The 24,601-nt window shown below is 40.1% G+C and overlaps 2 protein-coding genes across 11 annotated transcripts; one reads left to right on the plus strand and one right to left on the minus strand.

The window, feature by feature from the left end:
* Window positions 1–1,179: 1,179 nt before the first annotated feature.
* On the minus strand, window positions 1,180–4,263 carry LOC146558032 (rho-related GTP-binding protein RhoB). The gene has a single exon (XM_085245834.1). It carries the CDS (start codon window positions 4,053–4,055, stop codon window positions 3,465–3,467), a length of 591 nt encoding a protein of 196 aa, XP_085101960.1. The 5' UTR covers window positions 4,056–4,263; the 3' UTR covers window positions 1,180–3,464.
* Window positions 4,264–4,692: 429 nt separating this feature from the next.
* pum2 (pumilio RNA-binding family member 2) lies at window positions 4,693–23,156 on the plus strand. Of its 10 annotated transcripts, none has more exons than XM_085245824.1 (24): window positions 4,693–4,905; window positions 6,332–6,695; window positions 7,193–7,231; window positions 8,339–8,407; window positions 9,714–9,819; window positions 11,810–11,997; window positions 12,090–12,262; window positions 12,509–12,806; window positions 12,894–12,987; window positions 13,105–13,212; window positions 13,378–13,523; window positions 13,972–14,092; window positions 14,325–14,465; window positions 15,502–15,807; window positions 15,906–16,133; window positions 16,335–16,602; window positions 16,813–16,942; window positions 17,083–17,217; window positions 17,330–17,467; window positions 17,674–17,799; window positions 18,081–18,152; window positions 19,078–19,199; window positions 21,376–21,568; window positions 22,414–23,156. In XM_085245824.1, the coding sequence occupies exons 2-24, from the start codon at window positions 6,345–6,347 to the stop codon at window positions 22,543–22,545; spliced, it is 3,684 nt and encodes a 1,227-aa protein (XP_085101950.1). In that variant the 5' UTR covers window positions 4,693–4,905; window positions 6,332–6,344; the 3' UTR covers window positions 22,546–23,156. The 10 variants fall into 10 exon arrangements, with proteins under 10 accessions (XP_085101950.1, XP_085101952.1, XP_085101951.1 ...); XM_085245826.1 differs by having other exon boundaries at window positions 17,083–17,211; XM_085245825.1 differs by having other exon boundaries at window positions 15,505–15,807.
* Window positions 23,157–24,601: the final 1,445 nt, after the last annotated feature.

The raw sequence follows: 24,601 nt of genomic DNA on the forward strand, positions 1-24,601 counted from the left end.
ACACACACACACACACACACACACACACACACACACACACACACACACACATTTCTTATAATAAAACAATCACAATATAGAAACAGAGTCATTTTGACCAGGGTTATAACAATAGTTAGAAGTCAAGTCTCAAAATGTACTGCCCCTTTGGAATAATAGGATTATTTTGTCTGGGGACAGCTACAGGCTATGTGTCATCATGAGAAGTGGTGAAATAAGTATACAGCTTATTGACTCGTATAACGTGATAAATAAGTCATTAGAAGTATAAACAAACTTAAATCTTTAAAGGGTTTGCAAATAATATGAGAACGAGTAAACTATGAGACTCTTAAAAGTAAACATATTCATAATAATGGGAACGACGACAAATTTATCAGACTGTCTGTCATAAAAACAAGAAAATGCAAATATTTTTTAAATCTATCAAAAATATATTTATAACTAAAACAAATGATGCTGTTATTTATTATTTATTAGGCAAATGAAAAACTGAATCCAATGTTTTCTTACCCAAATATGAACAAGTACACTGGACTTCTCTGAGATCTCAAATATGAACCAAACATAACATTCAAACACTAAAATTGATTTTTCTATTCAGGAATGTTTGTAAATAACTGTAGTAAAAATAATAATAATGTGCTTTAAATATTTTTTCAGCTTTTCTGTAAAATGGTAAAAGTGGAAATTCATGGCTAACAACAATAATTATATTTTAGCAGTTAAAATATTTATTTTTAACATATTGTAATATTAACAAAAAAGGATTTTTACAATTACCAGTACTGTTCATTTTGGGCATTTAGGTCATAAATCTGTATAGTGGGGTAGAATTATTCATTTTCGTATAAGTGTTATTTAATGTTGTCACTTGTTGAAGAGCAGGTATTTTGAACTAGCATAAATTTCTTTCAGCAAAACATACAAAAGTTAACTGCAAATACACAAGTACATTAGAGTTACTCTTGTTTCAAAGGCCTGAATCAAAGTGATGGTTCAGTGGATCCTGATTAAAGCAAATAAAGAAAGAAATACTAATAGAGTGAATTTTCTAAATTTACCAGCAGGTTCCAACTATTTTATCAGTATACGTAATGTTTCTTTGTACGATAAAAGGAAAGAAAGCTGTGTGTCAGGAAAATGCGACAAGAGTGGAAAAAAGTGCAGTTAGTGAAACACATTGATTTTTTTTTTATTGACTTTCCCAGAACAGTACCACTTGTTCCCTTACATTCTGTTTTTTTTCCCCCTCTTTTAATTGTACCATTCTTCCACAGAAAGCATTGTGTAATTACACCAATGGCATCAAATAAACTCTTACAAAGAGATATGTTTGGCATATTCCACAATTTCCTTTTGTATGAGGAGACGCAAACTGTACCATCTTATCACAAATACTAACCTAAAATCATTGCAAATCAGAGGCACATGAGGGGGGCCGGTGTGGGAAATTAACCAGTCCAGCACAATGCATTCCTGTGCTGTATGTCAGCAAAAAAAAAAAAAAAAAGACAGCAACAGACAGCAGACAGGAGGAATGTGACTTTTAAATGCCACTGTAACTTCGGCTGGAAAGTATTTTTAAACACAGATGTGCCTGCAGCGCAGTTTCTTAGTAAAACACAAAGTAAGTGTTTAAAGCAAAAAAAATCCATCTTTTTTTGTTTCCAATAACAAGTAAAAAGAGCAAAACATGAACAGTAAGAGTTTCACCCTTAACAACAGTCTCTGTAACTGATGTTCACAGTCATATGAACAAACACTCCCACTATCAAGCAAGAGGACAGTTACACAACACTTATGTTGACACTGAAAGAAAAAAAGAAAATCTGAATCCTTTTCACAAGAATGAAAAAAAAAAAAAAAAAGTCAGCTCAAAATACACTGATTTTAGCTTTCAGTAACATTTTTTGACAACATAAATTTAAGGTACATTCACTGTCATAATGGAAGACATTGAGATTTTAAGAAAAAGGGAAAAAAAAAACAAAACTCTTTCTCAATTGTATTTAATTCAGTTTAACAGCTCTATAATCATTAGTACTTCACATTTACCGTTTTCTCATGTTTTAATAATCAAAGGGAAGCCCTTTAGTTTAAGTGTGTGTCACTATTACATAAGTGTTCTACTAATAGAATTGCATGAAACACTTTCAATAAAGTGTTGCCATCAGATGGCTTAATCCCACATGAGCGTGTGCTGTTGGGTCATAAACAGCAGTTTCATGACACTTTGAGAAAACGCCCTTCACCGAGCAAGACCATCACATGCCACACCGTCTCAAGTGCTTAATTGTGTCTGGGAAATATCCTCCGTGCCACTCTAAATGATGCTGTGCCCAAACAGAAAACTTCAAGCTGTTCCCCCCCCCCATGTGTTTGATAGAACAGAGACAGCTGGATGGAAATGGGACTATATACTGTATGTGCTTCAAAAGATGCTGTTCAGATGTGCTGTACAGAAGACAATGTGTTTGTATAAATTAGCCAAAATGAGTTAAAACTTGTGTAAAAGCATGCTTAGCAACATAAAAAAAACTAAAGTTGTAAAACATGACTCCCACTTAATACTGACAGAGTTTCTGTCTGAAAACCTGCAAAACTACAGGACATTGTGGTTAGCCCTTTTCAAGACTGGTCCAGGTGTAGTCTTGTCAACCTTGAATCAAATCTAACCTGCTGCATAATTTGAAAGGGAAAAAGACATTTAATACTGTGGAATCAAAATTATACGTTATTTTTAGCTGTGCTCCAAACTAACAAACTCTAAAAACATAAATAACCAATTACAACCTTTAACTATGAAATGTCTTTGCAAAAGTGCCCTAAAATATCACAACCCCCCCCCCCCCCAAAAAAAACAACAAAAAACCAACAACAACAAGTTGGCAATACTTGTAGTTTTAACAAGCTTTCTTTCTATGAGTTGCTGTAGCATCCTGGTCTTGTGCAAGATCAAACTTCAATTACCTCATATTAAAAATTACAGTGCATTTGTTCTTTTTGCTTTACTTGTTACACAGTATAACCTTGGCAATAAAGCTTGTGGCCTATGCAAACTTTAAAACACAAAAAAAGAGAGCAGAGTCATCTCGACTCTCCAGCAGGCCTTCTCGTCTACACGAGAAGATGCAGAAGGGGATTGAAAAGTCGCCCACTGAAATCAAACGCTTTGTGATTTTTTTTTCCAGTCAGACTGGGATCATGTGACCCCAAAAAGAACATGCCAACATGCCATAACCAGTGTATTTCCCCCCCACATTACACCCGCCATCAGATATTCGTGTGTGTTCCAATCAGCTCCGTTTGCAGTCATCGGTTTTGGTTCAAGCAAAGGCATCCGACTTCGAGGGAGTGTCCGAACAATGGTCACTGCCCTCACATGCCCAGACACAGACCCCAACGCAGGAAACGTCTGTTCTTGCGCGTCCCAGTAGCCCCCCGCCCAAGCCAGAGTCAGTTCACATTAAAACACAGCATTTGAAACAGCCACCTGTGGTTGTTTGTCGTTTCTGTAAAGCTGCCCGTGTTGCCGTTTCAAATACTTCCCAGATCCCCTCCTTGGTTTTAGCTGAGCACTCCAAATAGTCATATGCGCCAATGCGCGTGGCCATGGCCCGGCCATCCTCTGTTTTCACTGGCTCCAGCTTCAACCGAGACAGCTCATTCTTCACGTTCTCGTCGTTGCGGAGATCCCTCTTGTTGGCCACTAATATGATGGGTACGTTCGGGCAAAAGTGTTTCACTTCAGGGACCCACTTTTCAGGGATGTTTTCCAACGAGTCCGGGCTGTCCACCGAGAAGCACATCAGAATGACGTCGGTGTCCGGATAGGAGAGCGGCCGCAGCCGGTCGTAGTCCTCTTGTCCGGCTGTGTCCCACAAAGCCAGCTGGACTTGCTTGTTATCCACTTCTATGTCCGCCACGTACGTCTCAAACACAGTCGGGACATACACTTCTGGAAATTCGTCTTTGCTGAATACTATCAGTAGACATGTTTTCCCACATGCACCGTCGCCCACCACGACAAGTTTCTTTCGTATGTCTGCCATTGCTGCCTCTCCCAGTTCTCGCTCTCAAACGCGGCTCAGTCCAAAGTCGGCAGTTGTAAATATTTAGTCGTGTCAAGTCCAGTAGCTTTTAAACTCTAAGCAGATACTGGTCAAACTCGTCCCTCAAGTCAGTCCTTTCCACTAACTCCGGAGCCTTTTGCCACAAACTACAGCAATCTCTTTATAAAGCGTAAGGCGTTTTCCTAAATATAGCAATCCAATCGGAAATGGGGAGGTGAGATCACCGTCTGTAAAGGAAAAGGTGATTGGGTCCCGTCGGGTTTTTCTCGCGTTGGAGGAGGGAGGGGTCACTGACCACGAGGATCCACCCGACTGAGAATCAGGCGAAATCAACTAAAATCACAGCACGATGACGATAAATATACACGTACTTCTTCTTTGAAACCTCCCTTTCAAATAAGCTTCCCGGACACATTGGCTTGCTACTTTTATTACTGAGTCAGCATTTTGTTCACAAAATGACATGAGCCGGCTGTCTAATGAGGATTCATTCAGACTAAGCCAGTTTATCCTATGAAATGTGAGAGTGATTTTGGGTGGGGAAGTGTCTCTGAGACTAATTTCTATGATACCACATATTAGGTTGCCTAACACAGGGGGGTTTGGTGCTCAAAAGGCACGCTGGGAAGGCAAATTGATACTGACATTGTTATACGCATGTCTACGTAGTTCACGCTATTTACAGGGAGGGGGCACTAGCGTAGACAAACTGTTAGCTTTGACTACCAAGCTTTGCTAAATCACCGCTCTCTCTCCAAGGAAACAAAACAATATAGAATCGGGTTGACGGCGTGCAACAAGCACAGATCCTCTCTCGACACGACAACGCGTGAGTATGCCCTCACATCTGTTCACAACCGAATCCAAAGCTGTGTAAGGGGACTGCTTTGGAAGCGGTTGCCGCCGTGCGAGTATTTCCCCTTTTGTTTAGCGGTTAAGGCCCCTCTGTTTGGAACTTGAAGGGGGGCCATGTTGTTTAGCCACTCAGTGTTTGGCTGATGTTTTAGCTAACAACAGCAACATGGCTATTAGCGTTTGTTAGCTCTCGGAGATGGCCGTAACGTGTTGTGTACAGTGAATATCGGATAATAAGTCGAGAAAATGTGTTCTATTTAACATGCAAAGCCAACCGCTGACTATAAAACAGCAGTGAATTAAGCGAATTTCTTTGATGTCTCACCAATAATAAACACAACAGGCCCTTTGCGGTTAGCACTAGCTAGTTAGCTCCAGAGAACCAATGGTTAGCTTTAATCATGTTCGATTTCCGCTAGCAGAAATACATGAGGGGGAAAAAGTAAACAATAAAAAGAAGCGAGGCAACAAACCACAAAGCAAACACAATCTAATAAATAAATAAATAAACATTTACGCAAATCCCCGCTGAAAGTCGTTAAGGTAGCTTCCTTATTATTACAGCGGCTTGCTTGCTGCTGGCTAGGCTAGGCTAGCTAGCCAAGCTGCTAATTGGTGTGCCACAATGAACAGTTTCAAATTTGAATACGTTGTTGCAAGCTCGTTACATCATCTCAGGAATCAGTCGTGGCTATCGCTGAATATTTGCATTTATGCGTGTATGTCTGTGTGGTAGTCGAAGCTTTATTGCTGGTATCCCCAGTCGTATGGTCACCAGCTAGAATTTGGCTAACGACAACGTTACCGAGCGGTGTTGCTCTTATAAGCCACCAACATCGATGTCAGTCGCTTGTTTCGTTCTTGGCCCGATCTTTTTAATTTAACAAAACATTACTAACCTGTTGTAGCACAAATAGTTAAGCAGAATTAGACAACTATATCCCTGGCGTGTTGTTAGCAGCTCGGGAATTAGTCTTGTCCCAGCGAGGAAAATTAAAAGCATTAGTTATCATTTTATTATTCTTTTGGATGAACATCTTTAATGGGATGTAAAAGCTGATTTTTGTCTGAAGGCTCAAGGAGGATTTAATAAGTCCACGATGGTCGCATTATAATAGCATGGGCTTTCATAAAAGCCAATTATGATGCCGTAAACACCAAATTGTAATGGGTGCTACATTACATTGTATAATGAAATTAAAATTACATCTGAGTCTTTTATAGCCTAGTGTTTCTTATTGGTCATTTATATGTAATTGTACAGGACACACAGAGATACTATATCCTCTAATAAGATTTCTTTCAATTTTATGCAAGTGAAATTGAAATAAGAAAATATACATTTCAGTGAGTAAATCTTACTTTGTCTGTTTTTTTTTTTTGTTGTTGTTGTTTTTTAGGCTTTCCCGTGGAATGAGCATTCCATGCAGCATCCTAGGTATGAATGACGTGGCCTGGCAGGAGACGAGAGGTGGGATGCTGCATGCAAATGGTGCTCCTGAGTCTGGGGGTGTCCGAGTTCATGGCGGAGGGCCCCTAGCCACAGTTGGCGGAGCTGGTCAGGCTCCTGGAGGGCCACACATACAGGGCATGGACAGGGTTCCTAACCCTACCCCAGGTACCCCACAGCCCCCGCTGAGCGGGAGGTCTCAGGATGACGCCACAGTAGGGTACTTCTTTCAGAGGCAGCCTGGGGAGCAGCTTGTAAGTTGCACACCTAGCAAGCATCGCTGGCCTACTGGGGATGCCAATCATATCGATCAGGTAAAGAGTTGGTTTGTTTTTTGTTTTACTGAGCTAAGGCATGCGGTGATGTGCAGTTTAGTATAATTACCAGACAGAACAAGTCCTCAATTTTCACTGATTGTTATATTGGTATAAACAGCAAGTAAACAATCTGTTGTTTAAATGTAGTACTTTGTCATTATTGGAGTTACAGACAGGTCTGTCCACAGCCGTTTGCCCAGTCAAACGTGAGGTGAAGGTTGGAGTGCAGATTTCAGAGATCACCAGTCTGTTACTACAAGTATTAAAAAGCCATAGCACTGCTTCTGATTTACAACAGACATCAGCAAGATTATAGTTTTGGCCATTGTGTCAGCACAACAGGGGTGTGAGTCTCACCATGTTGACTGAGCCAGAGTTGTAATAGAAAGTGTGGTTATTAAATAATGAAATAAATGCTGCAATTAAACTTTAATGAAGAAAGCTTGTCTTTTAATTCTGTTCCCCTTCAAATTATTCCCCTTCTGCACCTACAGACTGCTGCACTCGGGGCTTTCAGTGATCAAAGCAGCGTAGTAAGTCTTCTTCCATTAGTGGTCTAAGAGGCTTCATGGTTTTATTCTACACTGTTGGATCAGACTTGGAAGTGCTTCTCTTAAACGCAAATGTGATTTTGAAGGAAAATAAATAAAGTTGCGTGGTACTTGGATCAGATTAATAAGGAGGATTGACATGTAGTTGGCCAGAAATGGCTTCACTAGGATAGCTCAGCATACTGATATGGATGGAGATATTTTCCCACAGCTGTGGCTTCTTTTTTGCTGACCATATATTGAGAAATGTCTATAATCTGTCTGTAGTAATGTTAAGCCAATGGTGCACTGGAAACCAATCCTCTTTTAATTTCAAAACCTGTCTTTGTGTTGTCATTTAATAGCCACACCTCACATTCTGTCTCAACAGTAGTTTAAGCTGCTCTGCAGCTTTTTTTGTTGCTACATACAAAGCCCCGTCTCGTGTTTAGGTTATTTCATTTTTTTTTTTCTTTCAAACTTCATTCAAACTATTCTGTTTCATACAAGCAAGTTATTGTGCCCTGCAGAAGAACGAGTGTAATCGCCTCTCTTTATAAATCATCATGTGTAGTCTGTGCAGATGTTTTTTTTGTATTTAGCTCTGCATAGGTCCTAGTCTAAAAATGTTTTTTTAAAAAGGTCCTTCTCAGATTTTTATTTTCATTTTCATTTTTCCTTAACACATCGTGTATAGTGGGCCGGGGGGCGGTCATGCAATAACCAAAGCTAAATGATCGTGTCAGATACCTTAACATAAGTCGAACAGTCAGGACTATTTGCTTTGGGATTTCATGTAAGAGAATTAAACAACATTCTCTTATTGGCTTAACAGCATATTCAAAATGCTGTATAAGTCATAATTCATGTCTGGCTTATTTCACAAAACCAGAATGTTATGTAATGTAAAAACAATTGCACAGATTAAAGAATAAATGTTAGTTTTTTGCTATGAATGTTTATGTATTCTATTGAATTGTCACATATTCTTACAACAAGCACTCTTTAGCATTGCAGGTACAATTTTACAGTTTACATTTTGTTAAATCATTGCTGTTTAATTTAAAATGTTCATGAAAAACCTTTTTTTTTTTTTTAAATCTGTCTCAGGTCCGTGCAGTGGATGAAATGAACTATGATTTTCAAGCTCTTGCTTTGGAGTCGAGGGGGATGGGAGAGGTAAGAACAGTTTTTGTCTGCATATCGTTCACTCTCCTCACTCTTATACAGTTTTCTGTGATTATTATTTAATTATTTTCTTCTTTCCCCGCCGCTCTAGAATTGAAAAGTGACTGTACACATCCGCAGGTTGCTATTTTACAGAAACTATAGAAATGCTGAATTAGTTTTAAAGCTTCAATGTTTGCACCACCACCACCACCACAGAGTCTTTAAAATACAGATTTATTGTAAACTAGTTCATCTTACCTTTGATTGAAATCCATTAAACCCTCACCTGTCCCTGTTTTATTGTTAGCAAGCATATGCACAATACAGAAACAACTGAACAACAATAAATGTTTGTTTTCCTAATAAAGGGTTTTCTGAAAGCTTTTTGACTTAACGCTATTACAAATAATTTTTTATAAACGATAAACACCTTGTGCTCCTCTGTGTGCTACACTGATGTAGTTACATTTTCTCATATTTTATGTCTCAGACCCCCCCACCCCCCAGGCTGCTGCATGTAAATCTATGTGCAGTGTACAGTGATGGTAAAACTGTGTTGTATAGGAGTGTTTTTCTCATTTTATGAAACAAGAAGACTAAAATAGCCGGTTCGCTTAAGCAAATAAATTGTTTACTTGGTGTTTGGTTAAAGCATCAATTGCAGCATTGACTTTCTTACTAATGACAAATCTTGTTAACAATGGTCATAAAACTTGGCACGACTTTCCTAGAAATCTTCAAGCTCAACCAGCCTTTTTTCCTGGCAGTGTGGATTGGGTCATTGACTTGTTTGCCTCGCCAGAGCACTCTAGGGGGAAAAAGATTCCAGTTAGAATTTAATCTGTTTTAAGAGGAGTCTGAAGCAGAAAACCTGTACGGATTCTTTAGAAAAGCATTATTGAACTGACTTGAAGTTAACTGAGAGTTGCTCAAAGGTCTTGAGTGTAATAGCCCCAATTATAGGTAATTAGTGTCTATAATAGGTAATTAGTCCAACTTACACTAAATAATAAACATTTGAATCCTATGTCAATAAAAAATTCTTATGAATTAGTAGTCAGTGACTCCCCATGTCTGTGTACAAATACAGTCTAATTGAAGCTTAGATTGTTCAATTAAGTGATTTCTCCTGATATCTTCCAATTATGCCAATTAATTATTAGTGAGTTTAACTTGTCCTCAAAACATTCTGTTCTCAAACATCTCATTCACATATGGAGTCGAAAATACGTCTCCCTTTGCACTCGCAGTTTGGAATCATAAATGCAAATGGTTTTCTACACCATTCAGAAACGCTGTTTATGTTTTTTCTTAGCTTTTGCCAGCAAAAAAGCTCTGGGATTCTGATGAGCTGGCCAAAGATGGCAGGAAAGGAATGCTTCTTGGAGAAGAGTGGAGAGACAATGCATGGGGATCATCTCGTGAGTCTTCTAAAATGTCTTTTCTCTAATTAATTAATTAATTATTACATATGTGGTTAAGATATCTGTTCCAGTCATGTGTTTGGGAATGGAATATCTCAGTTTTCACAGGTGCCTGCCAGCTATAACGTTTTGATATAAATACTATTAGAATGATATAAATACAGTGGCAAGAAAAAGCAAGTGAACCCTTTGGAATTTGTCTTAAAATCAGGTCAGATCTTCATCTGAGTTACAATTATAAACAAACCAGGGTTTTTTTTTTTTCTGCTTTTTTATTTTTTGTTGAAATTGCACACACACACACAATTATTTTCAATTATATATCATGGTGCATTTTGACTAGGCTATGTTAGAAAATGGTAAACATCTCCCTTCACGAATACCATCTATAAATCATTCCTGGTTAGGACAGTAAGGACTGATTCTGATCTGCAGTGAGTGTTTGTAGAGCCTGTGGTGTAGCCTGTGTAAGTGCCTGACTTCATTGGCGGCATTTACACTTGTGCAAAATACATTCTGTGCGGATTACCTCATGGTTATGTCCTAGTCATTTATATGCGGAGTCATCCAATAGAAACCAATAAAATGGTGGGGCTTTTTGTCCCGTCTTTAATTCCCACTCAAGTTTTTTTTTTGTTTTTTTTTTTTTTCACCTGCTGCATTCCCTCACATCTATTCTGATAGGTTCAACAACCTGCCTGCAGGAATTTGCAGACATTTGTGAATCCTTACATTGATGCTATGATCATTATTCCTTATATTGAAGTGATGACAGTTATTCTCTCACTGATGAATTAAGAAACTACAGCAAAAAAGCAGCTGGACATGCACAGGAAGAATCGGCAGTACTGAACAGGCCAATCACAATCGTTGCGTGGACATGATGGGTAGTTAAATCGCTGGTTAGAACGCCACTGCTGTCCATAAAACCTTGCCTGATATTTGCTAAAGGAGTACTTTGATCCTTTACAGCACTACTGCAGTACTGAATGATGTAGCTAAACTGCAAAGTAAAGCCTGCGCTTCCTTTGCCTGAGTTCAAATTATTCTTCATTTATCTCATTTGTCCCTTTTTATCCAACATTTATCTGATTGGTTGTCCCTCGTAAACGGATGGTTAGAACAGCAGGTGAGTGGAGCTGCTGAGCTTGCAGCCAGATATGTGTGCATGAGATGACCATATTAAGCACATCTGCTCTAAGTGACCTCACACAGAGCTAAGAGTGGGGGGAAAATGAAATTAACCATTTAGAACAGTCTGAATCCTGAGCGTATGGCATTAAGGGATTACTTACTAACCGTAGCTGATTATTTGAAATAGGCATGTTTATTATGAGCACTGACCATTGTGCCCATTCACATATGGCTGAAAATGAGCTAAAGTATAATAGGTTCCTTTTACAAGAAGAAGGTCTAACGGTTCAGTCAGAGCCCAGTTTCTTAATCTAATAGAGGTGCTGAAGAATGACCTCGAGGATAATTCACGCTAGAGATTCATTCCTGACAACATGGCTGAAGTGAGACAATTCTAGAAGAATGACTCAAACTTCCTCCTGATTGTGGCTGCAGAAAACCTTTGAAATCACTGCTGCCACAGGAGGTTCAGTCACTTGTCAAATCCAAGGGTTCCCTTACTTTTTCTACCAGCAATCTAAAGTTTTAATAGAATAGAATAGAATGCCTTTATTGTCACTATACAGTTGTACAATGAGATACAGAGCATCTCCTACTCACTGTAAACATGCTGGGGGGGGTGGTACAGTTCTGCAGCGCTATGTACATATGGACAGTATTAACATAGGGAAAAACCTCTTATGTCCTTCTAAGAAGGACATAAGAGATTGTTTGGGTCAAACATCACGTTTGTGTTTACTTGTGACTCAGATGAAGATCAAATCAGATTTTCTGACCAGTGAACGCAGAAGAACATGTAATTCCACGGGTTCACTTCGCTTGCCACTGTATTTGATTACGACTTTTCGTTCAGATCATTCAGTGTCTCAGCCAATCATGGTGCAGCGACGGCCAGGCCAGGGTTTCCATGGCAATGGTGATGCCAATTCTGTGCTTTCACCTCGCTCAGAAGGCGGAGGTCTCGGCGTGAGCATGGTGGAGTACGTCCTGAGTTCGTCCCCTGGTGACAAGATGGATGGCCGCTACAGGAATGGAGGCTATGTAAGCCAAACTCATGCATCTCATCGATCTTACCAAAAGTGGAGATTGCATTTCTTTGTCTAAATGTTTTTCTGTCTTTCGTATTTACACAGGGTGCAGGAGATGCTGACCAAGATGGGAGAGAGAAAAGTGATGCGCAAGAGAAGGTGTCGCCTTTTGAAGACGACAAAAGCCCTGAGATGAAGGTGGGAGAGGAGAGTGATCCTACTAAAGCCAATGGAAGAGGTCTGCTGAACGGCATGGACAGAGACTGTAAAGACTTCAAGTAGGTTTTCCTTTTACAATGGTACAAGTTAACATTTTTTCCATTTTCTACTGGTTATCTCTAATATAGTGTATATAGCTTTTCAGTTAAAAACTAAATATAAAATATCAGACTGTGTAAATATGAACATTTATAAGTTGATTTGAGGGTTTTTAGACTTTTGTTTCGCCCCCAAATAACAGTTGTGTATAAATATGGTGGTCCTTTTTAAACTCGTTTTTTGTTTTTGTTTTTTTGTTCTTTTAGCCCAACTCCTGGAAGCCGTCAAGCTTCTCCCACTGAGGCTGTGGAGAGGATGGGTCCCAGTCAGACAGGTTTGGAGATGATGGGGCAGCACCACCACCCTCATGCTCTCCAACAGCAGAACCCCTCCCAAAACAAGGTCCAAGCTGAGGATTTCCAGAACCAGGAGGCCCAGAACATGGGCGGTATGGAGCAGCAAGCTGGTGTGGAGTCCTTACAATTTGACTATGCTGGTAATCAGATTCAGGTGGACTCTTCAGGGACTCCAGTTGGATTGTTTGACTACAACTCTCAGCAGCAGGTCTGTTAAATGCACAAAGTCTGTTTGGTAGTTTGCTCTGCAGGTTGTGAGCAGTTTGTTGATTTTTATTTATTTATTTTTTTCCAGTTGTTCCAGAGGTCTAATCCATTGACTGTTCAACAGCTCACTGCAGCTCAGCAGCAACAATATGCACTGGCTGCAGCCCAGCAGCAGCATCTTGGTGAGACAGATTCTTTTGCAGTATTGTTTAACTGCTTTGTCTCTCAGGTTGTCTCTGTTTGAGTTGCGTAGACTTTTGAATGAGAATTATATTGTTGTTCTTCCTCATGTTACTCAGCTGGCCTTGCTCCTGCGTTTGTGCCAAACCCTTACATCATTAATGCTGCCCCACCTGGAGCTGATCCCTACACTGCTGCTGGGTTGGCAGCAGCAGCAACGCTTGCAGGTGATCACATGGCACATGTTCATCCGCAAGTTCTCATTGAAATCCAACAGATCATTATTATTTTATTTCTTTTACTCTTGATTATCTTCTGCCCAGATCCAATGTATAACTTCAGATGTGTTTTTTTTTTTTTTTTTTTTTTTTTTTTTCTCTCCCCTCCTCCAGGCCCCACAGTTGTTCCACCACAGTACTACGGCGTCCCTTGGGGTGTGTACCCAGCTAATCTTTTCCAGCAGCAGCCTGCATCTACTGCCAATCACTCGGCCAATCAGCAAGCATCCAGTCAAGGGCCAGGGCCAGGGCAACCACAGGTAGGAATAATTTCTCTAACCAGTATTAATTCCCTACTTCATTGGCCTCGTATGATTGTATGAAAAATGTGCGTCAGGATTTGGTTTCAGTCATCTGTCTGTGACCAGTTATCATGTGCAGAATGTTTATGATGACAGGATGACCCTGAAAATGAGTCATCCATGAAGACCTGCTGTTAAAATTTAGAAAAGTTAAAAGTGGGCGGGGCTTCTGCGGCGTAGATCCATCAGTTGTGCATTTGATTCAGAACTGTCCTGGGGTTGGTTGTATATGTTTCCAAGCAACTCGTGACGTCTGATCAAACCACACAGTCGTGGTAAAACACGTTAGCTATATTTTAGCTGTTCCTCATTTAGTCACTTGTTTATTTTTTGTCGTGACAACAAGTTGAGATTGCTTCCCTTTCAGTACAAAGCCAGTAACAGTATTTTTAACCGTTTCTGCCAGGTGATGCGCACTGGAACCAACCAGCGACCTCTTACACCTGGGCAAGGCCAGCAAAGCCAGCAGGAATCCCTAGCTGCAGCAGCTGCTGCAAACCCTGCGTTGGCATACACAGGAATGCCTGGTTGGTCTACCATTTCATACTTATGCTATACTGCAATGTAGCCAAAGACACTCACAAGCAAATACTTTTTTTTTTTTTCCCTTATTGGTTCACATTAAGTGTATACAGTGTGTGAGTAGTAGTTACAAAATACTGAAACACTGTTTCTAACAACACTCCAAGTATGTTGTGTAGTAGTAGTAAACTGTAATTACTAACTCTCTCCTCTTTGTGTGTCTTGTTTCTTCCTCAGGTTATCAGGTTTTGGCCCCTGCAGCTTACTATGACCAGACTGGAGCTTTGGTAATGGGCCCTGGTGCCCGCACCGGTCTGGGTGGGCCTGTTCGTCTAGTCCAAACCCCACTTCTTATCAACCATGCAGCGGCACAAGCTGGTAGGAATTTTTTAAAACATTTGTTTTAATTAAGGAATTCTTTCCTCTCCTGTGTCACCAACTGTTTGCTCAGAGGGGATCTGTGGATGGTTTGTTGTAGGGTTTTTACATTGCATTCAAGTGCCTTGGGGTAACTGTTGTGATTTGGCACTATATAACTCACATTTAGCTAATCTAATTGCATTAGAGATGATTATTTGGAATTCGGTGACTGTATTTTATCTGATTCAAATCTCTAAAAAGATCACTCTCCATCTCCTGTGGACTATGTCTCCTATTTTGTCCACTGACACCTTCACAAAACCAAATGTGACGTTGATCAGATAAGCAGATCACATAGTTTGGTTTAAATTTGGTCTGTTCGCAGTGTTTGTCTCCTGCAGTTACCACTGCTGTCTCTACTCTGCGTGTGGGGAGGACACACACCGAGCAATGTTTCATTTAGCTATTTTAGTGAATAAATTCATTACTTTAATATGTTCCCAAGCCTCTTACCCCGAGTTTAATCACCACACATAAGCAGTAACCTTTAAATATAGGTGGAAAAAATGATTCAGCCAAGAAGTCCCAGCTTCTACAAAGTGTGTTCACGCTGATGGTTTAAAATGCAAAAGTGGCTCTCCCAAAAATAGCTGAATATGTTTATGTTTAATTCTGCTTTTTATTATTTGTTTATATTTGAGCTTGTCATTTGTGTTTATCTATGGTAAAACGACTTCACCCACTTAGCAGTTCTCTAGCAATCTGCCAGATCTGCTGTTTTGAGTAGGCACAGTTGCATGCACACATGTAGCGATCTGATTTGTATAGATGTCCTCTTCTCAAAATGATAACTTAATGAGCGCTTCTGTGTGGTGTGTTGTGCAAATGATGTGTGTGTGTATTATTAATAGAGATGGGATTTTTTTTTTCTTCTTAGATATGCCTACTATAATGTCTGTCCCGCACACCCACTTCTTTCTATTCTTACTTGATTAGTACCACTCATGTGATCTTTCCTCACTTTTGACCTCTCACAATAATCTCTCTCCATCAGCAGCAGCAGTGTCTGCATCTGGCTCCGGTAACAACATGTCTGGTCCTCCAGCCAACGGACTGTACCGCTCCATGCCTCAGCCTCAACCTCAGCCACAGCAGCAGCAGGCTCCTCCACCCAGCAGCGGCCTGCCCTCCAGCTCATTCTACGGATCTGGATCAGTCCCCAACACCTCTCAGAGCAGCTCTCTTTTCTCTCACACCTCTGCTGCCCCACCACCCCCAAGCTCCTCCCTGGGCTTCAGCAGCACCGGCGGATCTCTTGGCGTTGGCCTGGGCTCTGCTCTTGGGGGTTTCGGCTCTTCTGGTCAGTGGCTAAACAACGTGCTGCTTGGAGAGGAAAATGGTCTTGTGTTAAATTTAAGTTTTGTGTTCTAAAAGTGCTTTGTTTATGATTTTTTTCAGTATCCAGCTCGACCAGTAGCAGTGTATCCCGCAGGGATTCCCTGTTGGCAAGTTCTGACCTATACAAACGAGGTGGCAGCAGTTTAACTCCCATTGGGCAGCCGTTTTATAACAGCCTGGGTTACTCCTCTTCACCCAGCCCCATTGGCCTTACACCAGGTCATTCCCCACTCACTCCTCCGCCATCTTTGCCCTCTTCCCATGGATCCTCTTCAAGCCTTCACCTAGGTAAGCCTAAAGAAGGGATGTTTACCTTTTGGTCGACTGTTGCTTTTGAGGTAGAAAATAAAGAAGCATTTGATCCTGTTCGTAAGTGAGGATGTGACTTAAATAGAATAGAACTTTAAGTTGTCATCCCCTGTTAGGGGCACCTTCAGTGAAATTGATGCTTGTAAATGAAATATTAAAAATTGTCTTATTTAATCCTAGGTGGCCTGACAAATGGCAGTGGCCGTTACATTTCTGCAGCTCCCGGAGCCGAGGCCAAATACCGGAGCACAGGCAGCACGTCCAGTCTGTTCAATTCCAGCAGCCAGTTGTTCCCTCCCTCACGGCCCCGCTACAGCCGCTCTGATGTCATGCCATCTGGACGCAGCCGCCTATTGGAAGACTTCAGGAACAACCGTTTTCCAAACCTCCAGCTCCGTGACTTGCCTGGACACATGGTGGAGTTCTCTCAAGACCAGCACGGATCCAGGTGACGGACCTAATTTAATGCTTGAAAATGCCACCGCACAATTAAATATATAGGCTTTTGGGAAATAATGCATTTCTTTTAGGTCTCGTAAATTTAAGCCTTAGCCAAAAAAGAAAACGTGCAAAAAACTACATTGCAGTGTTACACTTTTTATAATGAGTCCACTCTTTGAAGTGTCTTTTTAATCGTTCCCTGCTTTCTCCAATCTAGATTTATCCAGCAGAAGCTAGAGAGGGCCACTCCTGCTGAGAGACAGATGGTGTTTGGAGAGATTTTGCAAGCAGCATACCAACTGATGACTGATGTATTTGGGAATTATGTCATCCAAAAGTTCTTTGAGGTTGGGAGTGTTAAAGTTCATCCATGTGTCTTTTGAGTAACTGCACAGTATAAACTAAACTCGATTCCATTTATAATAAATTACTCTCATATTGTAATAGATTCCGGCATATATATAATATATTTTTTATGTTGTCTCAGTTTGGAAGTGCAGAACAGAAACTTGCTTTAGCGACCCGTATCCGCGGACACGTCCTTCCCCTGGCGTTGCAGATGTATGGTTGCAGGGTCATTCAGAAAGCCCTGGAGTCAATTTCCTCAGACCAGCAGGTAATTGTAAGTGAGATTTCACTTCTTTATAACAGTTTTATTTTCTATTGAAAAGCATTTTATTCGTCCTTCATATTAAAGGCTTTGATTTAATTTGATATCATTTTCTTCCATTTAGAGCGACATTGTCCGTGAGCTTGACGGCCATGTGCTGAAGTGTGTGAAAGACCAGAATGGGAACCATGTGGTACAGAAGTGCATTGAATGTGTCCAGCCTCAGGCTCTTCAGTTCATTATTGATGCCTTCCAAGGACAGGTGGGTTTTTATTTTTTTGTTTTTTAGTGTTTGTTGTTTTTGTTTTTTAGAATAGCTGCCATACAATAAGCTGCCTTATAACGTAACTACCATTCAGTATAATTTATTTTTTGTAGACTCATGTGAGCTGTAGGGTTGCATTAATATCTAAATCCTCTGATGTTCTTTCACTACATGGTACAATAAGCACTGTTTTTATTTTCTAGGTTTTTGTACTTTCCACACACCCCTATGGCTGCAGAGTTATCCAAAGGATCTTGGAGCACTGCACCCAGGAGCAAACTCTGCCCATCCTGGAAGAGCTTCATCAGCACTCTGAACAGCTGGGCCAGGTGTGCACATCAGTTTCCTCTCTGTCCCATTTTAAACTTCACGCTGACTACCTTATTTTTGCTAGCTGCGACTGATCGTTGTTGACATTTATCATTTTATGTCGCGTATTTGCATGCGTCCTTCATGTTTGAACATTTCATATTTTTAGCCTGTCATTGTTCCTGTGTAGTTGTGGTCTGCTAAGTGTAAGGATGAATGTAATTGTGCTGTTAGCTGACATTACATCTGACATATGTGATTATTTAAACATCCACCTGCCCCCCTCACTTATTCCATCTAGAAATATCAAGGCGTTTCATTGGAGATGACACCCAAAACATATTATACAGTGTCCCGTGATGCACTGTTCAAGGTCAGAGCAATTTGCCTCTATCGCGGATGTCCCTGTGCTCACTTCCTTTTTCCCTCTTTATTTTTTTAATCTTTTCTTCTGTAAAGAATCTAATTTAACATTTAAATAGTTTTCCAACTCCCAACCCTTATGGTCCTTTCCTAACCCACTGAGCTGCCTGTTCTTCCTTTTTCCTCCCTTCTTGCTTTATGCCAGAGGATTTAGGGACATGCTAATCTGCTGTCTGATGATCCCTCTTTTGCCTACAGCATTTTTTGATCAGTCTGTTTTTCCCTTTTTTCTTTTTTTTTCTTTTTTTTTAATTCTCATTTTGCTAAAATTATAATTGTTTGATTCAAATCTAGGAGTTTGAAACTCTTATAACCAAATAGTTCACAAATGGTGTTTTAAAACCAACATAATGCAAGTTCATGTTAAAACAGATTGACAGAAAATGGTTTGGGAGGCAAATACTTCAAATTTAAAGGTGGAGTTCGCATTACCTACTCAACAAATTACCACTTTAACAAGCTTGGCAGTTGAGTGGTGTTATTTGTTGTTTGGTCAGTTCATTTTTTGTCTCCATCTTGCCGCACTAAAATTACACCCGTAACTGTCTATCACCCGTTTCTGAAGGGGCAAAGATGCTATTGGTTGTGTTACCTGGTCAGCAACACAAACCAGCAGCATCTGTTTTGTCTGACCTTCCGCAGTGATGACGTAAGGGTATTCGAAATACTACAAATGGAGGTGTCGCTCATTCATCGGCCAATCATTGTAGAGTTGCATGATTACCCTATCAATCGAGGCCAATGGGGGTGAAAAAGTAGTGCATGAGTATCAATCATGTTCAGTTGTATCTCACAGTTTGTTTGTTTTTTGTTGTTGTGATTAATCTTGTTGGGATGACTTTGCCTTGCCCTTACACCTCTGTTGCCTCCTGCAGGATCAGTACGGTAACTACGTCATTCAGCATGTTTTGGAGCATGGCAGACCAGAAGATAAGAGCAAGATAGTGGCAGAGGTGCGCGGGAAGGTTCTTGTCCTGAGCCAGCATAAATTTGCAAGGTAAGCTAAGCAGTCTGTATGGATTAAGAGTGGGCTGTATATTGTTTGCGGATTTTGACATTAACAGGGCAGACCGTGAATATTCTAAAGTTCATTTCGTGAAATGATTGTGAAAATAAATAAATATTCTGTTGTGGGAGGGAAAGCACTCACATTACTGTCAATATTAGAGCAGCTGTGTTTCTTCACACCTCTGCTGGTGTGAGGACAGAGATGTGAGTGATTTGCACTAGCATAACTAAGGAACATAAGTTGATGCATATCATCTGAAGATCAGTCGATACGCTGTTGTTGTTCTGCTACATCTTTCGAGTGTTTACATTTGTAAAAACCGGTTAATAGTAGGTTTATAACATGCAGTTTAACGACTCACGTTTGGACCTGATAAGAGATAATTTATCAGTAACCATGTGGTAACAATAGCAGGAAGTTCATAACCTAGATCTTTCTTGAGTCGAGTAGGATGGGAATGCTGAATTTTAGGTTTCTTTGTTTTCAAAGCAGAGATTGTCCAGGGCAAGTGTCCATTTGCTTAGCTTGGAGTAAATTCTTTTGTAATGTATAGGCGGTGGCATGATGGTACAGTGGTTACTGCTATCACCTCACAACAAGTGAATCTCCGGTTTGGCTCAGGCCTTGCTGTATGGAGTTTGTAAGTTCACCTTGTGCTTACATGGGTTTCCTCGAGCTTCCTCTCACACTCTGAAGATATTCATTTTAGGCAGGTACAGTGCTTGAAGTGTATAGTATAAAATTATGATTGAATGCTTGGTTAAGATGAGATATGCAGTGAAGTGCCTTGAGTGGTCCATAAGAATAGAAAAGTGCTTTCTTAATGTGAGTACATTAGGCAAGTAGATATTTTAAAAGACAAGTCTATGTTGAACTAAATGTGTCTGCACGAGTTGTTATGGCGGTCATGTTGGTTTTCGCTCTTGTGGATGTGATGTGTTTGTCAGTGAGCAAACATGACTTTAGGCCGACTTTGGACCTTTAATTTATATTAGTTTGAGTAATTTAATTACATGGCTCACGATAATTGTGAATATGCGGGGCAAAGGATGTTGGCTAAGTAGGCGAGATGGAGGCAGATGATCCACTGTGGGGATCTTTAAAGGGAGGTGCCAAAAGATGAGGGCAAATCCTCTACTGGTAGCCAGTACTACAAAATGACTTCCACGTTCAGTTCCTGTAGTTAAACAAAAGTGGTTGTCTACTTGTTTCGTAATACAAGGTTTTCCAGTCTTGCTACCATTAAAAATGGTGGTGTGTGCCGCCAATTTGTAAAAATACATGTCTGCTGGCAGCAGAGTGGTATATTTTATACATTTAAAAGATGAGCTGTAATATTAGGAAAAAATAAGATGCTCACAAACTTAACATAACTGCTGCAATTAAACAGCACTATACAAGTGTATGAGTGTTTGATGGGAAAAATGATCCTTGTAACTTGTAGAAAAGTGCTGTAAGAATGTGTAAATGACTAATATCCTCTTTAGTGTAACATGGAGCAGTGGGTAAGACTGACTCAGTGGGCCATCATTGCATATGTTTAGAGTTTTGTGTTTCATGTTTCATTTCTTTGGAAAAAGTTTGGAATTCTAATCAATAAATGTTCTCAGCTTTAGGAATAAATTGCTGTGTAAAACTGATCCTGTTAGCCAACAGGGGAAAAAAAAATTAAGCTTGGAATAGTGGTCCCCTCTCCTAAAAACCTGTCTCTGGTAGATTGTAAGCTGATAGACAAAGGGCTTAGACACTCTAACAACTAGATGCTGTTATTGGGATGGTCCAGTGGAGGATTAACTGGAATTTTCTATAGTCAGTAGGTGGTAATGTTGTACATGTTGTTTTCTTATCAAACATAACCTGTTCCTGCACGTGTCAGGTGTAAAACTAGGTCATAGTAATCCTCCTTTATATTTCCCAAATTCAAGTTTACCCCATTAACAACCAGCCCTTGCCTCACAGTTGGGGTCAGCAAAACCTTAAACGAATTGAGCTGTTTGAACACTTATCCAGTCCACTGTGCCCAATAATTACAGTTTGCTAACACACATGCATACATACCACGTGATGCCAAAAACAAAAGAAAATGATTCTAATATGCTGGCATCTCTCTGCTTCCATCTGTTCAGTTATAAACTTGAGTAACAGTAGCTTATTTTTCCCCCAGTAATGTGGTGGAGAAGTGTGTGATCCACTCCTCGCGTGCAGAGAGAGCTCTGCTGATAGATGAAGTGTGCTGCCAGAAAGACGGGCCCCACAGCGCTTTGTACACCATGATGAAAGACCAGTACGCCAACTACGTTGTCCAAAGAATGATCGACATGGCAGAACCTGCTCAGCGTAAAATCATCATGCACAAGGTGAGTCGCCTACTAAATGTGCTCATGTTAGTGTTAATGATAGTGGGTGGATCGTGGTCCATTTGATCCAGTGAATTCTATCAGTGTTCTGTAAGGTTTAGCAAAGCTTAAAAAGTCTAATCTGTTTCTGACAAGTGGTCAAATCGACTTGGCTGGTAAAAGTTTAGCTGTGAAGTTTTATCAGTGGTATCCAGGGGGTTGACAGCTCATTCAGATCATGAAACAGCCCAAGTTCAAACAAGTGCCTGTGTTGGTGCTTTCAAGGACCCTTGATATGTGAAATATGACCAGAAAGACCTGTTTTTAGTCATGTTATCAGTGCCATTATGTGTACAGCGATTGTATTTTGCATGAAAACAAAGTAATAACTAGGGTGTGCACTTCCGTATCTATCTGCCAGCATTGTGTCCATTGTTTACATATTTTACATTACTCTTTGTGTACATCAGTGCAGGCTTTTGTCAAGGCTCTTGTGTTGACATCAAACTAGTTAATGCTGTTTTTGTTTTTTAAAGAACAATATAGCTTGGGTGCCAAAAATTTGCCAAAATATCTGCATTCTTTCTGCTGGCCAACAGGTGGCGACTCCTGTGGTTCCAAAATTAAGAAATTTTTGTAGATTACTGCAAGAAAATCACTTAACTCATGAATTCAGTAACCCTTTTACATACACAATCTCCATCAGCAGTTTCAAGACTTACTTAATGTAACATGATATGCATTTTGTAAATTATGCTACCCATTATTAAAAAGCATGCCCATTCTTTACCCCTACTTCCAGATTTAAACTCATTTGAGCTTCTTCAGATTTTAAATGCCTTTATCTTCTTCTCTTCTTTATTTAGATCCGGCCTCACATTGCCACTTTGCGTAAGTACACCTACGGGAAGCACATTCTAGCTAAGCTAGAGAAGTACTACATGAAGAGTGGATCTGAACTGGGTCCAATCGGCGGTCCCGCGAATGGTCTGCTGTAGTCACGTACACATCCCAGGTCCCCTGAACAAGTGGAGGAGTAGGAGCCCCAAACCCCCTGTTCTGTCTGAGATGTGCTCCTTAGCCATAGGGGTTAGCCTTTGACACCCTCTGTTATCCCATCAAGTGGGGGGGCAAGTTACCAAAAAAAACAAGACAAGTCAACTTCACCTAAGAACGCTGTGACAACTGACCCCTGCCACTCTGCCACCCCTGGTGCAGGTCCCCAGCATGGCCCCCAGGGGGTGCACAGTCAGCAGGCTGTTTATTCTTTTTGTTTTTCTTTTGTTTTCCTCCTTTTTTTTTTTTCTTTTCTTTTTTTTCCCTGGGTAAAGCACAAGCCCACTGTTAATGATGTAATTGATGTATTTGACTGGTTTTCATATTATCTTGTACATTTAGTTTTTTACCTTGTAAATTCTCTGTAGAAAAAGAAATTATTACACATTTGCTGAAATTTACAGTTCTTACAATTAACACCAGCAAGTGACTTTATAAAGGCTAAACTGAGTGATCCTTTTAAAACACGATTCCATTTGTTTTTGTAAACAGACAGCTGTTCTTATTAAGCTTAGGCAATTTATTATAATATTTGTATATTATCCCACACACAGTTTAAAGAAAAAAGAAAAAGGAAAAAAAAGTGTTTTCCCATGCCAAAGCAGCTGATGGATTAGTTTTCAAATAGCATCACATAGTATGGATGGACAGAAATCCTTCCATCCACAAGCGAGTACTATGCGTCACGTGCCACAGTCACCCAGAGGTCTTTGAGGCCGCTTTGCCAGCTCGGGGTTTGGAGATTGGTGCTTTACTCTAGGGTAGCGTTTGCCAGTGGTGTTTTTTTTTGTTTGTTTTTTTTCTTGCCTCGTTTTTTCTTTTGTTTGTTTCTTTTGTTTTTTCCCCACCCTTTGCGGGAGTGTGTGCGTGTTTGGTTACTCCAGCAGCTCGTGGCCTGCATTATGTTTTGGTACTGACAGACTGAGCTGCTACATCCACCGAGCACCATTTGAGCCGTCTTACTCTCCCCTCATGCAGGCGATCACTTGATTTATTTTTTTTTATGCAGGAGGAAGTAAAACGCTACCATTTAACTTAAAGAAGCAGAGCATGAGGTTTGGTTGTACAGCGGGCGTATGACCTGGTTTAATATTAACATAAAATGACCATAGCTTTGGGTGGGGTGGGGTGGGGCTTTTTGCAGGGATAGCAGGGTGGGAGTGGGGTACGCGTTGGCATGCTGTAATAGGTTTTAATCCTTAGAATGATTTTTTTTTTTCCTTTATGTTTTGTGTAACATCTTATCTGTCTTGTAGTTTGAGATGAACACTGCCCTAGAAAACAGTACCTTTATGTACTGAATAATCATCTCGTGTGTGTAGAAGTAGTTGAGCAATGTATAGCATCTTTATGTATGAGAAAATTGTTGCTCTTTTTTTGGTTGAGGGGCTTGCAGCAGTGATGGGAACCCCCACCGCCTGAAGGTCAGAGCAGTCCAAAAGATTATTATTATTTTATTTCTGGAATTTGGTCAGTTTTGTACATTTGAGGTGAAATAAATTAGACGTAGCTGAAGAAAGGGATGCTTAAAGAACCTTTTTCTTTTTTTCTTTGGGTATGTAAGTGGATTGGCGGAGGCCGGTGGGGCCATCAAAAGCTATACAATTCACCTGTAACGCTCGTAGTGACGGCTTCTTTGCTTCATATGAATTGTAGAATAAATGTAGTATATGTGCAGTTAATAAGTGTAAGATTATTAGTTTCACTAAAAAAAAGTCTAGTTGTGGTGTTTGACAGGCCTTGCTCTAAATTTGTAGTGATGCTTTTATTTGTCTGTACAGTTGTACATTTGTAAACGTTTATGCTGTAAATGGGATGTCTTTTACACTTTTTCTTTTTTTTTTTTTTTCTTTTTTCTTTGGAGGGGGGAGAAAAAGGCTAATGTGCATTTAGATGTGTGTATATTCATCACTCCTTTCCCCTTGAATATAATGTATACAGGTTTTATTTGATCAAGTGTTATTTTAAAGGAAATGAAAACTTAATAGCTTCACAATC

This window comes from Mchenga conophoros, linkage group LG15 (assembly GCF_057382185.1).
Source record: "Mchenga conophoros isolate Kocher_MC1m ecotype Shallow Benthic linkage group LG15, M_conophoros_male_GT1.1, whole genome shotgun sequence".
NCBI lineage: Eukaryota > Metazoa > Chordata > Actinopteri > Cichliformes > Cichlidae > Mchenga > Mchenga conophoros.

What these genes read in the sequence shown, in the direction of transcription:
- LOC146558032 (XM_085245834.1), bottom strand. Translation starts at nt 4,055, where the DNA reads ATGGCAGACATACGAAAGAAACTTGTCGTGGTGGGCGACGGTGCATGT.
- pum2 (XM_085245824.1), top strand. Translation starts at nt 6,345, where the DNA reads ATGAGCATTCCATGCAGCATCCTAGGTATGAATGACGTGGCCTGGCAG. An exon ending in TCAGTGATCAAAGCAGCGTA is followed by an intron (nt 7,232 to 8,338) that starts GTAAGTCTTCTT and finishes AATCTGTCTCAG; the next exon opens with GTCCGTGCAGTGGATGAAAT. An exon ending in CCCGTGATGCACTGTTCAAG is followed by an intron (nt 18,153 to 19,077) that starts GTCAGAGCAATT and finishes TGCCTCCTGCAG; the next exon opens with GATCAGTACGGTAACTACGT.